The sequence below is a fragment of the Microcebus murinus genome, chromosome 6 (assembly GCF_040939455.1).
Source record: "Microcebus murinus isolate Inina chromosome 6, M.murinus_Inina_mat1.0, whole genome shotgun sequence".
NCBI classification, from domain to species: domain Eukaryota; kingdom Metazoa; phylum Chordata; class Mammalia; order Primates; family Cheirogaleidae; genus Microcebus; species Microcebus murinus.
The window spans coordinates 72,308,396-72,323,401 of record NC_134109.1 but is presented as its reverse complement, the minus strand read 5'-3'; the positions used below and the strand labels follow the sequence as shown (position 1 = coordinate 72,323,401).

Genomic DNA, 15,006 nt, shown 5'->3' with positions numbered 1-15,006 from the left:
TTTCTTCTTGTCTTTGAGAACACTAAAAACATATCTCAGAGTGAAATGCTGGCAAAGAGTAAAGCCCACAAATATAAATATTCTTCCTGTTTCCCTGAGTTCTGGAGGATATTTTTCACTTAGTTTTCATATCTCTTTAAAAGATGATTAAGTGATACATACAAAGAGGCTTATGATTTCAAGTAAAGATGTGTATTACCTGATGAATTGCTGGAGAAGATGTATTTTGATGATTTTTGTTATTTGGTGAGTAGGAGAAATATGGCAGATCACTCTTCTCAGAGGTATTGTCTCTCTCAAGCCCAAATGTTGATTTTCAATTCCATTAGATTAATAAGCCTTAGTGGTATATGGATTACTGCTTTAAGTAACAAAAATATTCAGCTTAAATGAGTTTTTCTTGTTTTTATCGTTGTTGTTGTTGCTGTTGTTGCTTGGGCCAGAAGTAACCAGAGAGAGAGGTGAAGACTTCCACGTTTCAGATTTGTCTAGATGGGAAAGGCCTCAGAGGGCTGTAACAGTGAGATGTAAAAGGATGATAAAGTCTGTCTAAAGGGGAAAAAAAGCAATGAATAAAGAAATGTACAAACCCTCATAAAAATATAAATTCCATCTATATTTCATTTTTTTACAGCCAACTTGACCATGACTAACAGGAACAGGCACATTGACCGTGGCCACAGTCACTCAGACCAGCTGCTCTTCCTAAGGTCAGTTGGTGTAATAGGCATATCTAGTTCATATATTCACTGGGAACTATATCAAAATATTTATCTAGAACAATTCAGAGGACAAAGTATGGCACTATTCCTTATAGCGAACAGCGCATCTAGCTGCCTAAAAAGGAAAATATGCATTTTTTTATACTAAACATTGGTATAGATACATGAAGTAAAATAAAAGGTAATAGTATCCTTCAATGATAGAGGTCTTTTTTAATACCACTTTAAAACATCATAAGTAACCTGTAATAGTTGAAAGTGAAAATAAACCTTAACTTGTATTCAGAGCAGATATTCGCTAATACCTGTTTTTCTACTTGTCCGAACATAGGGTGATAATCATGTCTTTAATTAGGATACTCTGTATTCAGACATAATTATTTTTTAATCATATTAGGTTATACAGGCTGTTCTGTAATATCTTTTTTTTTACTTAAAATTATGTTGTGACTATTTTTCTATGTTAACCCACCTTTGTTGTAATGGCAGATGGGACCCCTTGTTCTGTGGGTACCATTACTTACTTACTTAATCAATCCCCTGTTAGTGGATATTTAGCTGTCAATGTTTCCTCTACTCTTTTCAATTACAAACAACACTTCCAGGAAAATCATTTTACTAAGCCTTTTGGGTTTTTTCCCCCTAGGATATATTCTTCAAAGTAGAATTTCTGGGTGAAAAGGTATGCACATTTTTAAGGCTTTAAATACTTTGCCAAATAGCCTTCCAGAAAAGTTGTCTTACTAACATTCCCGCAATAATCTATGACAGTGCCCATTTACCTAGAATATGCTTTTGCCACTATGTGGGTATGTGTGTGTGTTTAATTAACAATTTGATAGGTGGGAAATATTTAATTTTTTAAATTTGGAATGCTATTGTTTGTTGTTACTGTTTTTCATGGTTGGATTGCTAGAAAATAAACCTGCCCCTCCTAAGAAAAAAAAAAAATACATGATAAGGAATTCTGGTGTTTTCAGGAAGAACCAGCATGCTCCATTTCATTTTGTGTTTCAATGACGTCTGCCAGCTCCACGTCTTCCAGACTAATGAACGTGTCCAGCAGAGGAGCTAGCACTTCCGTTAGTCACTTTATTCTTGTGGGCTTTCCCGCAAGCCCCAAAATGCAGCTGCTCTACTTCGGGCTCTTCTCGGTAGCCTACACTCTCACCCTCATGGGGAACGCAGCCATCGCCTGTGCTGTGCGGTGGGACCGGCGCCTTCACACTCCCATGTACATCCTTTTGGGAAATTTTTCTCTCCTGGAAATATGCTATGTCACCACAACCGTTCCTAAAATGTTGGCCAACTTCCTCTCCACAAGCAAGTCCATCTCATTCGTGAGTTGTTTTGCACAGTTCTACTTCTTCTTTTCTTTTGGGTATGATGAGGGCTTCTACCTTTGCATCATGGCCTTTGACAGGTGCCTTGCCATCTGCCGCCCTCTGCATTATCCACGCATCATGACCAGACAGCTGTGCACCGGCCTCGTCATCTTTGGATGGTCATGTGGGTTCATCATCTTCCTAACTCCAGTGGTTCTCATTTCACAGTTGCCCTACTGTGGCCCAAATACCATAGACCATTTCGTGTGTGACCCTGTTCCATTAATGATGCTGTCCTGTTCTGAAGACACCACCACCCAGCTCGTTTACTCCACTTTCAATCATATCTTCATGATTGGCACCTTTCTCTTCATCCTCTGTTCCTATGCTCTGGTGATGCTGGCTGTACTACGGATGCCCTCAGAGGCTGGCAAACGAAAGGCTTTCTCCACTTGTGCTTCTCATTTGGCAGTTGTCACCCTGTTTTACGGCTCTATTATGGTGATGTATGTTAGTCCTGGATCAGGACACCCAGCGAAAACGCAAAAAATCATTACATTGTTTTATTCTGTGATAACACCTCTGTGCAATCCCCTAATATACAGCCTCAGGAACAAGGAGATGAAGGATGCTCTGAGGAAAGTCTTCAGGACCAGACAAGGTGCTCATAAACTATAAATGAAAGACAAATTCCATCCCCAAAATGCAAGTTACCTGAATAAGGCATGAGTGATATATCTGTCTACAAATTCATTAAGTTTTATTAAGAAACTAATAGAACAAGGACCCATTATCATCTTAAACACCACTCACCACTAGATACAATCCTGTAGTCTTATTTAAGATGAATGTTTCAATAATGAATAATATTTTGTGTTGAAGTTAATATCAAGTAAGTATAATTTTATGTCTAGGCCAATTGGACCCTCTATATGTAATTCAGGTATTTTTAAAGAAAAGACAGAAGTCTGCTATGTATTACTGATCTGAAACAACTAATACACATGTAACAGAGATCATAGACTGCTCTGGTGATTAACATTGAAATCCAATAATTCTCCACTAGGAGATATTGATTGAAACAGAAAATTCAAGTTTTAAGAAGTCTACCTTGCCGGATTGTAGTAGGTTGTCTTTACTTTATGGAAATAGACTAATAGCTTTAGCTAGATCACAAATGATTTTTCAGAGAATACACAAGAATTAGAAATTAAAATGTATTAGTTACCTGGAATATTGTACAGATAAAATTTAAATAGAAAGGCCTGAGCGTAACTCAGTGCGTAACTTGCTTTGTGGTAAATGAATTTTAAGCACAGCTTCTGGTACTGTAATTTTTTAGTGTTAAGACTGCGTGACTTACTTTAGTACTGCCATGGCATTCTTAAAATTATTTTTATAAATATTTGATCAGCGTAGTTGTTCTAATTATGATTTTTTTTGTTCTGTGGCCATTTTTTAAACATGAATCTCAAAAGCATAATGAAAAGGGATCACAATATAAAATGTAATTTACAGAATTTTAATTCATAGTCTTCACAGTTATTTGCTCCACAAAGTGAGGTGCAGCTGCAATTAGGTTTCATATCATAAAGAACCTGGGTTGAGAATAGTTTCTGGATTTGAAAGCCAGGGTTTATGTAAGGTCTGGAGGGGAAAGTGGTTGTTTTATTATACTTCATATGAGAAATGTAAATTAAAATAGCTAAACAATTGCCTGAAAAACTATTTTATATAGGAAGAAAATATAAGCAATTTAGAACTTCATCTAAACTGACTTCAATGGTAGGTTCGAATCTTTAAAGTATTGATAAATGTAACACTGAGTTTCACCTGTCCATGCCTATTTCATTCATCTCTCTTAATCCTATGGGGGAAAATAGGATAATAATTAATGATTCTTAATAAAATATGATGTCAATCGTTATAAATGTGCACAGGGCCTATCTATATGTGTAATTATCTTCAAGTTCATTATTAAACAACATTTTCTTAGGCACCTTAAATTCTGTCTCATATTAAGCTTGCTGTCACTTGATACAAAGAATTGCAAACTATTTGATACATTAAAAACCATTTCCATAAGACACAGATGTACCTTCATTGTTCCAACATCTCTTCCTCTGTTTATAAGTATGGCTTCCTAGTGAGAAGTAAGTAAGTTTCATACAACCCGCTGACAAAAGGGGAAAGAACCTCAGGCTTGGTTCACAGATGGGTTGTCTGAATATACACTTGTGCAAGGAAAAAAATTGGCTACTGCTGCAGCTTAGGCCCTCTCAGGGGTGGCCATAGAATGTGGTGGTGGAGGAAGTCCTCACAAACCAGTGATTTGGGAGCAATCCACTTAGTTGTCCACTTTGTATATTGGGAGAAATTGCTTGCTATGCAAGATAAGGATATGTGTAGACTAACAACTGTTACCAAAAGCTTCACTGATTTGAGCAACTGCTCCCACTCAAAAAAAAAAATAAATAAATAAATAAAGATAACAGACAGGAAAATCAGATTTAGGGAAGTCTGAGGTGGAGACATATATATGGGTCTATGAGAAAAAGCACAAAGTATGCAGATCTTTGTTTCTCAACTCAGTGCCCGTTAGAAAGGATCTTCCAGAGAGGAGGCACCCAAGAACCAGGTGGAAAGGATGAGTGAGATGATCTAGGAGGTAACATAGCATCAAAAGAGATAAAGGCCTGGAACCCAGCCTTGCAGACTATCAATATTTAATGGCCAAATAGAGAAAAACAAGCCTACATATTCAATAGAAAAGTTGTAGCCAGAAAGATGAGAATTTTCTGGAAAATCAGGAGGGAAACCAGAATAGAATTGTCATTAAAGCCAAAGGAAAAGAATGTTGCAAGGAGTCAACAGCAGTGCTGGATTCTGCTGAGAAAAAAAGAGATACAAATTGGAACAAAAAGGAAGTCCATAAGACATAAGGACATGAATGTTATTGGTGATTTATGCAATGGCCATTTGAGTGGCGTGGTAGGGGGGAAAGCCATACATAAATATTAACATATTGGAGGTGAGGAGGACATGAGAAAGAGATGTGGCCTCCTTGCCATTTCTTAAACATGCCAGGTGCACTCATGGCACCTACACATGCTGTCTCCTCTGCCTGGAATTCCCTTTCCCCAGATATTTATATTTCTGAACCCCACACTTCCTGCAAGTCTTTGCCCAAATATCACCTTTTCATTGAGGCCTTCCCTGATTGTGCTATTGAAACTTACAACCCAGGGGAATGGTGAGATAATGATCAAAGGGTCCAAAGTTTCAGTCAGACATGAGGAATAAGTTTTGGGGATCTGTTGTGCAGCATGAGACTATAGTTAATAATAATATATTGCACAGTTGTCCCTTTGTATCTGGGGGGATTGGTACCAGGACTTCCCTGATGATACCCAAATCTAGGGATGTTCAAGTCCCTAATGTATTAGTACAATGGCATATTATTTGCATTTAATCTGACTACATCCTCCCTTATACTTTCAATCATCTCTAGAGAACTTATAATGCCTAATACAATGTAAATGCTATAAAAATTGTTTTTATACTCTATGTTTTTTATTTTTATAATTTTGGGGGTTGTTTTTTTTTGTTTTCTTTTTTTTCCAAATATTTTCTATCTGCAGTTGGTCGAATGGCCAGATGTGGATCTTTTGGATACACAGGGCCAACAGTATAAATGAAATTTGCCAAAACAGTCGATACTAAATGTTTGCACAATAAAATGACAAGTACGTTAGGTAAATGAATATGTTATTCAGCTTGATTTAATTATTTCACAAATCATACATCCATAAAAGTATCACCTTGAATACTATAAATATATGCAGTTTTTAAAATATAGAATAATAAAACACCAGATAAAATTATCCATTATAAAGCAAGCACATATTGAACAAGTGCCAAGTTAGCCTCCCGTGCAGAAAGTAGCCTTGTTCTCTTGGGAAAAGGCCCAAGTCAGAGTAGCTTCCTATGAAAATTGTAAGTGGTTTAAATGACAGCTCGAGCCCCAGAATGTCTCACAAAACAGCCAAATGTGCCTCTGTAAAGAAAGAAAGTAAAATATACTCAGCCACACAAAACAATGATGATCTAGCACCTCCTGTATTACCCTGGATAGAGCTGGAGCCCATTCTACTAAGTGAAGTATCCCAAGAATGGAAAAACAAGCACCACATGTACTCACCATCCAATTGGTATTAACTGATCAACACTTACGTGCACATATAGTAATAACATTCACCGCGTGTCGGACAGATGGGAGGGGAGTGGAGGAGATGGGTATATACACACCTAATGGGTGTGGTGCACACCATTTAGGGGATGGACATGCTTGAAGCTCTGACTTGGGTGGGGGGCACAGGCAATATGTATAACCTAAACATTTGTACCCCCGTAATATGCTAAAATAAAAAAAAATTAAAATTTAAAAAAAGAGTAAAATAATGCTAGTTCTGTGAACAGCCTCTTCTTCTCATGTAAATCTACATACAGGTTTTATTTGTCATTTAAACCTTAATAATGCTGTGGAAAAAGTTGTAGCCCTGCCACCTCCTACACACACTCCCTATTTGACGTGCACTTCATTATTTTTTTCCACCTTCACTCATGAACCCCTAGGATACTAAATAGTTTACTTATTTATTTGTCACCCGCCTTCCCCCATTAGAATATAAGTTGCACAAGTCAGGGACTTTTATTCATTTTGTGAACTGCTGCATTTATGAGCATTTAGAGCAGTGCCTAGAACACTGGCAATCAATTATTGTTGTTAAATTAACTAACATTAGTTCTCTATTGAGAACTATCAGTTCTCAATATTAAAATATAAATAATATAAACATATGTAGTACATTTTATATTTCAATATGAGTCCAACCATAAATGTAAATATAGATGAAAGGGAAAATTTTAAATGTTTACATTATTATATTCTTTTTCCTTATACGTTTCTACAATAAACTTGTAGTTATATTTTGTATAATATCAACAGGAAACATTTGTTAAAAGAAATTAACCTTAAGAGAGATCTTGTGAGGGTCAGTAGTCAGTAGGTGAGAGCAAAGGAGGAGAGAAGGTAAAAGTTAGTCAGTGGCTTCAACAAACAGCTCCTGAATGAACAGACCTGAGGAGAAGAAAGAAGCCATTAATTTCCCAGCATTTCTGGGAAGGTACAAATTGACCTTCCCCTCATTATATCACAATTATAATAAATTAACATTGTGGTTTTGACACCCCCCCCTCACGTTGTGGGAAAAACAGGGGAACTATGAGTAAGAACGGAGGTTGGACAGAATGAACACTGAGCACGCAGCCGTCTTTGACTTCAGGAAGTAGAAACAGCAACTGTCATGGCTGGGCACAGTTGCTCTACCTGTCCACTTCTTTTGCTGAGAGCCCACTTTCACTTCTACACAACCTTTGCTCAGCCTGTCCACTTTCACTCCATAAACTTGCCACGATCGCTCAGTTGTGTGCATGTCCTAAAAATCCTTTCTGCAATGTTAGCAAGGACCTTTAGGCCACTGACAATCTCAAAAAAAAAAAAAAAAATCACAAATCATGGCACTAAAGACTACACACGGAAGGGGCAGGCGGGAAGTGAGAATGCAGAGAGCTGTGGTGGAGGACAGGACTCAAGAATTGCTCAGCATAAAACTCCACAGGGATAACTGTGGAAGAGGCCTGCCCCCATCCACTAAGCCTAAGCAATTGCCTTAATGTAACAGAATTTCACTCCTGCTAAGCGTATATGTATTTAAGGAATCAACACTCTGACTTGAGAAGACCTAAGGTACAAAATGTTACCTCCAAAGTCCGTGATACTCTAAAAAATCTCAAATATATATATGTCTTCAATTCATTCTCATTGCAAATCAGTTACAATATGGTACTGAGAGAATGTGGTATTGAGAGAAATGGTATACAATACAATATAGTATTGAGAGAAAACAGCAGGAGAGTGGTAAAAATTAAACCTAACTCCAAAGACTATAAATTATTACTCTCAGATCAGTATTAAATGACAGGGTATGTGCAATGAGTCTCTTCACTTCCTCCTCCAACTTATAGAAGGGAACACGAAAGACTAAGAGCCACACATGTTACCCAGGGAAGGCAGAGAGAGAAGTGCAGGTGTCCTGAACTGTACTGCTCACAGAGGGACCCACCACCAAGCCTGGATGCTTCTAAACCTGTTTGTGCTTTTAAAAAAATATCTGGGGACTTCAGGCCCACTGCATGTGAACCACTTCATCTCAACTGTTTTGGGTGCTAGTTCCTGTCCAATGATCAAATCCAGAAACCCACTCAGGACCTAGTCTCCTTCCAGAGCTCTTAGTTTAGCTACTAATAATTAATGACTTCTTGGTTCCCAAACAAGGGTTTGCTGTGTTTGTTTGCTTGCTAATGCACCCAATTTTTTTGCCTTATGTGGCAATAGACAAGCAAGAGGTTACCCTGGCACATTCAGGCCACATAGTACAAGCCTTCCCAGACTGTTACTCTCTGAGACCAGCTACCTCCTGAAGTTACTGAGGAGAAGACAATGAGCTTGCTGGAGATGTCACAGAGCCTCCGTTGCCATGCCAACAATTCTTAGGTGAGATCACAGAGATGGAGGTGAGAAAAAAGAAAGAAAAATACAGGAAAAGGTGAAGAATAATAGTAAAAGTACACAGTATCTAAACTTATAGGGGAGAAATGCGTTGAAACTTTTGGGGAAAACTACTTTTTCAGAATCGATGACTTTCGAACATCCTCTTGGAAAGATGTGGTTTCACAGAAGAATGGTTTCCGAGCTACTTTACATCTTAGTCCTAAAATAAAAGAATTGGAACTGATTTTGAAGCACACACACTATTGTAACATCAAGAAGGAAGGAAGCAAAATAACCATGAAAATTGCAGAAAATAAGCAGGTATTTTCTGTAAAAGATCACTGAGTTGAGTCCAAAATAGTTCTGAGGTGCAGTATAAGACTTTCAAATACTCCAGGGGCTCCTGCAAAGTGTAGACATGGAGTGTCCTTGAGTTAGCACTGAAAGGAGAATAGGAGTGGGGGTGGGTGAAAGAAGCAACATAGAAATCTAGGTAATGCAATTCTACATAATATTTGTTTAAATTGCTTGCAAGCATCAGTGTGTGGTCCATGGGCAGACTGAGTGAGCACTTCACAGCCCAGGGCCTCAGTCAGTTTGAATGAGATGTTGAGGATTATCCTGCCACCTTGTGGCTCTGAGCCCACCTGCACAGGGTTTGGAAAAGAGAGGAAGGAAAGGAAGGAATCACAGAGTGCCTAACTGAAGAAGGAAAGTTCAGAAACACATCTTCCTCCCTCTTCCAGATAGAAATCAACTCACCCAAGCCTGCTCATCACTATCAGCATAGAATAACAGCATATTTACTTAATTAGCTAAATAAGAATAGGGCCTGAAGTTCAGCCCTTGGGTGAGATTTTTGCTGAGAAAGATTTCCCAGGATTTTTGTCCTACTAGAGTGGCTTGATGCACTGTGAGCTCGAGGTCAAAGATTAATTAATTTTGTCTCTCCAAAGTCTAAAGTTTAAATACTTTCTCATTACGTTAGGCTGTTTATCAAATAGAGTGCTTTCGTTACAAGATTAATTAAGAAACAAATCCTCAAAGCAAAAATGGCATATCATTGACCAGAGTGAAGAAAAAAAAAACATTTAATAACAACTAGAAGTCATGTTCAGATTAGATATAGTTTTTACTGTTGTTATCCTAATCTCTTGAAAGATACATCAAGTGGAATTTAAGCCAAATATCATCTCTTAACTTCTGTGAATTTCTGTTTTATCACTGAAAAGGGTAATGCCTCCCTCACATTTTTCCTGTAAAATATCTGGCACATAGCCTGGCTTAGGATAGATTTGTGGGGAAAGCAAGTTCAAGAACTTGACTGCTAAATGAGACACCAGCTGATTCTTACACACACTGAAGTGTGAAGGTCACTGGACCATTCCAGTGAGCATGGGTCCCCCTGCTGGGTGGCCCATAAGTGCAGCTGAGGGGAAAAATTTTAAACCACCACATCAGAATACGAGGAGGCAGAGAGGTTCCTGCTAGCAAATGACTGGGAAAGAACTCAGGATTTGGGACTTGTTAAAATCAATTTTCCTGTCACTTGAACAAGCACATTTGAGGAAAGGGGAGCTCCTGGGTTCCTTGAAGCAATTAGTGACATGCACTATGAGGCTGGTTTCTAAAATCTAGAGCCATCCTGGAGCGACCAGGTTGGCAGTAAGCCAGAAGGGGCAGTACTAGGTAGCAGTCTCAACAGTGTATGTATTCAGGGAGGTCCTTTCACCTCTGAGTTTACCACTGAAAATAAAACAGGCTGGGGGACTGAGTGATACACTGTGATTGTCCCAGCAGCTCCTGAGAGGTGGCCTCCAGAAACAAGATGTAGCCAGAAAGAAATGCATAATAAAAGGAAGGGAGAGTTTCCGGCACTCTGTTCCTTTTTGTGTAACAGCTAAAGAGGATTTATGTGAGGACCAACCTGTGTCAATGCAGCACCAGGAATCCAAATCTTTGACACCTAAGGTTGTTTCAGAAATGTTAATTATATACATATGGAAGTCCCTGCACTGTCCTGATTCAATGTTCACTTTGTTGTAAATATTCTTTCAAAACAGGGCTGTGACCTTGACTATTTTTCTCTAAATATATTTTAGATTATAGAAAAGAGAAGTATGTGTGATAATATATCATTCTTTTACAAAACTCACATGCTTGTTTCCTTGGTCCTCCAAGAGAATGTCCAGGAAATGCTTGTTTGGAAATCCTATCAGAGTAATCTTAGCCAGCACCTCTTTGTTTTCTGCTATTTTTCAGATGACATGATGGCAGAATTCAGTGAGCTTTGGTTGAATTAGACATTAAACAACTGAAATTAAGATTTTATGTTTCCTCTATTTGAAAAGGGAAAACTGAATCTGTATTACCAGGTGGAATACATAATGTTTTAAGGAAGAAACAGAATGATCACACAATATGATAATCTTAGAACAAGAAGAAGTAAACAGAGTGGTTCTGAAAGAGAAAGGAGTTTGTTCTTTAAATCAAGAAGTAAAGTTAGTATCTTCAGACATGGGATCATGTTTCATCTCTTAGAAAAAGGAGGCTGAATAACAGAGATTCAAGATTCTCAGCGACATCTAAGTCAACTCAGATGTCCCCATCCCAGTCTGTTTTAGTTGTCTGTGACTATAATATTAAACCAACAAAATCTTAGTGATATGGGAAACCAAAGGCATTGATTATCTCTCATGAGTCTGTGCATCTATTGGACTCAGCTGGGAAACTCTTTTAAACAGGCAAATGACAAGACCAAGGCTACATTTTAGGATTTTCTGAGGACTAAAGTAACACAACTAAGAGGTAATAAAGATCTGAATAATCTTTTTCCTCCTTTGTCTTTCAAAGTGAGAAGTTTGCTTTTAGATGTTCAAGTGGTCTGTGGTAGAGACCGGTGTCCCTAGGGCATACATTGCTGATGTCCTCGACTATTTTGCACTACTTGGTGTGAACATTTACTCCCACCAGAGTGTTTTAGTCATACTATGTAGGCCCCTGAATGTCATAAAGTAAAAATGGAAGGGATGCGAATCACTAAAAGTAAATACTTCTCTCGTATGAATTGAGAAGTCACATGTTCCTCTCTCTGTAGTATTTCTGTCAACTAACTTAAATGCTGATACTTGTTGCACCTTCCACTCACATCTAAAGAATTCTGCCAAGCTATTTTTCTCAAGTTATTTCGAAATACAACAAATTTTTATTCACTACCCTACAATGTCTATATCTCAACATTTTCCTCATTAGGCTCTGTATCCACTAAAACTGTGGCCCCCAACCCCCAGGCTGCAGACCATTACCGGGCTGTGGCCTGTTAGGAACTGGGCCACACAGCAGGAGGTGAGCAGGGGTGAGCGAATGAAGCTTCATCTGTATTTACAGCTGCTCCCCATAGCTCTCCATTCTCTCCCCAACCCTGGTCCCGGGAAAAAATTGTCTTTTATGAAACTGGTCCCTGGTGCCAAAAAGGTTGGGGATCCCTGCCCTAAAATATCCACAGTGACATTGGAAATGTTTCTAAACTTTGGTGGCACATTGTGTCTTTTTTCCCTTAGACTATGTCTTCTGGAAGTTTCTTGGAATCCACAGAATGTGAATTCTTTGTAAATGATGGTGCCTTAGAGAAGTTGCCACTACTCTTTCCTGATTCCTCAGAGAATGTGCAATCAGTAACTTTTTAAAGATTCATTGGCTTCGAAGAAAACTTTTCTAATGCTATTGAGGCCATGTCCCAGGAGAACATGAGATAAAGAGAGAGCATTATTTATTTTTGTGCAACAATAAAACTCTTTATCTAGCTGGAGGCAGAACATGTTTTATAAAACAGGTCATTTATAGATTTGGCCCATATCAAAACTAAGACAGCTTCAACTTTTGATTGCTGCTGAGGGTCTTGCCACCCCTGTGTCAATCCCCTTTCATTCCATAATTTCTTAATGTTGGTTTATGAATGCTTCTGTTTTGGAGCATTTTAAAATGAGATAAATATTACTAAAACTTCCACCTGATCATACAAAAAGACTTCCCAGAGCACTGGTCTGGAGAATAGGTAGGGAGAAAAACTTCTTTTGAAAATTTTGTGTTTGTGCTCAAAATGTAAGCCCTCACAACTTCTAGGACTCATATCCCTGAACATTGCCAAGAAAAAAAAAATTGGGGGTAACTTATATCCCTGACATATTTTTCATAAGAATGTGGGAGGAAGGATGTTAACCTGTAACTTAAAAAAGTGTTTGACATCTATCATTTAGGAGAATTTTTTGATTTTACACAAACATAGAAGGAAAATCAATCCCAAAATTTTATGAAAAAAAAGCTTCAAAAAAATAAAGTCCCATATCTATATCTTCTTTTGCAAACTTATGTACATAATGAATAAATCAATATGCTAGTGTTTATATCAGTCTACAAAATTAAAGTGAAAGGTTAAGCAAAAACTTAAAGCCACAATTTTCTACAGAAGACATTGCAACTTCCAATATTGAAATTCAACACTGGTAAGTAATATTATAGATTTTTTTTCTAGTGGTCAAGCTAACAGCAGCAGCAATAGAAATTCAAAGATAATGACTTTAAAGTGACTACTACCAACTCACTGTAAAATATGTGCATTTTTGCATATTTAAATAATTTTAAGTAATATATTTAACTAAGATACACATAATCAAAATTTCCCTTACTGCGTCTATTGCACTATATATTGGGTTTGGGATAAGAAACTAATACTTTTATTAAATGCTAACTTTGTATTGTATGCTAGCCAAAAACTATCAGAGATCATTTCTGCCCAAAAATAACAAGCTTACAAAATGAGTTTAACTTTACCTGGTTCTATTATAGTCACATAGTAAGAGAGTGACTTAGAAGGTGGCAAAAGTTTGCATGTTTTTTGGTGTTTTGTTTTGTTTTGGTTTGGTTTTGGGGGTTTTTTTCTTTTATTTTTTTCATTTCAGCATAGTATGAGTTACAAATGTTTAGGTTACGTGTATTGCCTTAAAGTTTGTTTTTGAGGCCCAAAACTCAGAGTATACTGTATAACCAAGAAGAGGTAAACTACTAGTCCTAAATGATAACAATATGTCTCTTGACCTTGCAGGTTACCGACCCAATGAATATCTCTGAGCCAGATTCCCGTTTTGCTTTTGTAAATGAATTTACACTCCAAGGTTTCTCTTGTGAGTGGAAGATTCAGATCCTCCTCTTCTCACTGTTCACTATGACATATGCTCTGACCGTAACAGGGAATGGAGCCATTGTTTGTGCACTATGGTGTGACCAGCGACTTCACACTCCCATGTACATGTTCCTGGGGAATTTCTCCTTTCTAGAGATATGGTACGTTTCCTCTACGGTCCCCAAGATGTTGGTCAACTTCCTCTCAGAGAAGAAAACCATCTCCTTTGCAGGATGTTTCCTCCAATTCTATTTCTTTTTCTCTTTGGGGACATCTGAATGCTTGCTCTTAGCTGCCATGGCCTTTGATCGCTACCTTGCTATCTGCCGTCCCTTGCACTATCCTAATATCATGACTGGGCATCTCTGCACCAAACTGGTCATTACCTGCTGGGTTTGTGGATTTCTGTGGTTCCTGATCCCCATTGTTCTCATCTCTCAGATGCCCTTCTGTGGTCCAAACATTATTGACCATGTTGTGTGTGACCCAGGGCCACTGTTTGCATTGGCATGTGCCTCTGCCCCCAAAACCCAATTATTCTGCTACACTCTAAGCTCATTAGTTATTTTTGGTAACTTCTTCTTTATTCTTGGGTCCTATATCCTTGTCCTGATAGCTGTGTTGCGTATGCCTTCAGGCACTGGGAGACATAAAGCCTTCTCCACCTGTGGGTCTCATTTGGCTGTGGTATCATTGTTCTATTGCTCTCTGATGGTCATGTATGTGAGCCCAGGACTCAGCCATTCTGCTGGGATACAGAAAATTGCGACTTTGTTCTATGCTATGATGACCCCACTCTTCAACCCCCTCATCTACAGTCTCAGGAATAAGGAGATAAAGGGAGCCCTGAGGAAACTTTTGGGAGTTCTGTCATAATCTAACGTATCCTAGATGATTACTCCATCATCAGGTCAGTATAATATAACAAAAAACAATCAGAGTTATACAGTTATCTAAATCTACAAATATGGCTCTGGTGATATTGACTATATCAGTCTGAAATTAAGCATCTATTGGGCTCCTTCAAAATTTCCTAATTATATACATAAATAGAAGTGTCTGGTTTCTCTTTGGCACTTAGACTCTGTATTAACTAAGGAATGTACACATTTGGGTTTTTTCTGGATAGTTTTCATATGATTTATCTATGATAAAAATTCTTATATT

At 38.0% G+C, this 15,006-nt stretch overlaps 2 protein-coding genes across 2 annotated transcripts; both read left to right on the top strand.

Annotated features, from left to right (window-relative positions):
• Positions 1-1,954: 1,954 nt before the first annotated feature.
• LOC109730535 (olfactory receptor 11G2-like) lies at positions 1,955-2,725 on the top strand. Its single transcript, XM_020286142.2, has one exon. The coding sequence runs from the start codon at positions 1,955-1,957 to the stop codon at positions 2,723-2,725; it is 771 nt and encodes a 256-aa protein (XP_020141731.2).
• Positions 2,726-13,628: 10,903 nt separating this feature from the next.
• On the top strand, positions 13,629-14,720 carry LOC105864760 (olfactory receptor 11H12). Its single transcript, XM_012752857.3, has one exon. It carries the CDS (start codon positions 13,732-13,734, stop codon positions 14,713-14,715), a length of 984 nt encoding a protein of 327 aa, XP_012608311.3. The 5' UTR covers positions 13,629-13,731; the 3' UTR covers positions 14,716-14,720.
• The last annotated feature ends 286 nt before the right edge of the window (positions 14,721-15,006 follow it).

Excerpts from the sequence above, each read along its gene's own strand:
- LOC109730535 (XM_020286142.2), top strand. The coding sequence starts at position 1,955 with ATGTACATCCTTTTGGGAAATTTTTCTCTCCTGGAAATATGCTATGTC.
- LOC105864760 (XM_012752857.3), top strand. The coding sequence starts at position 13,732 with ATGATAACAATATGTCTCTTGACCTTGCAGGTTACCGACCCAATGAAT.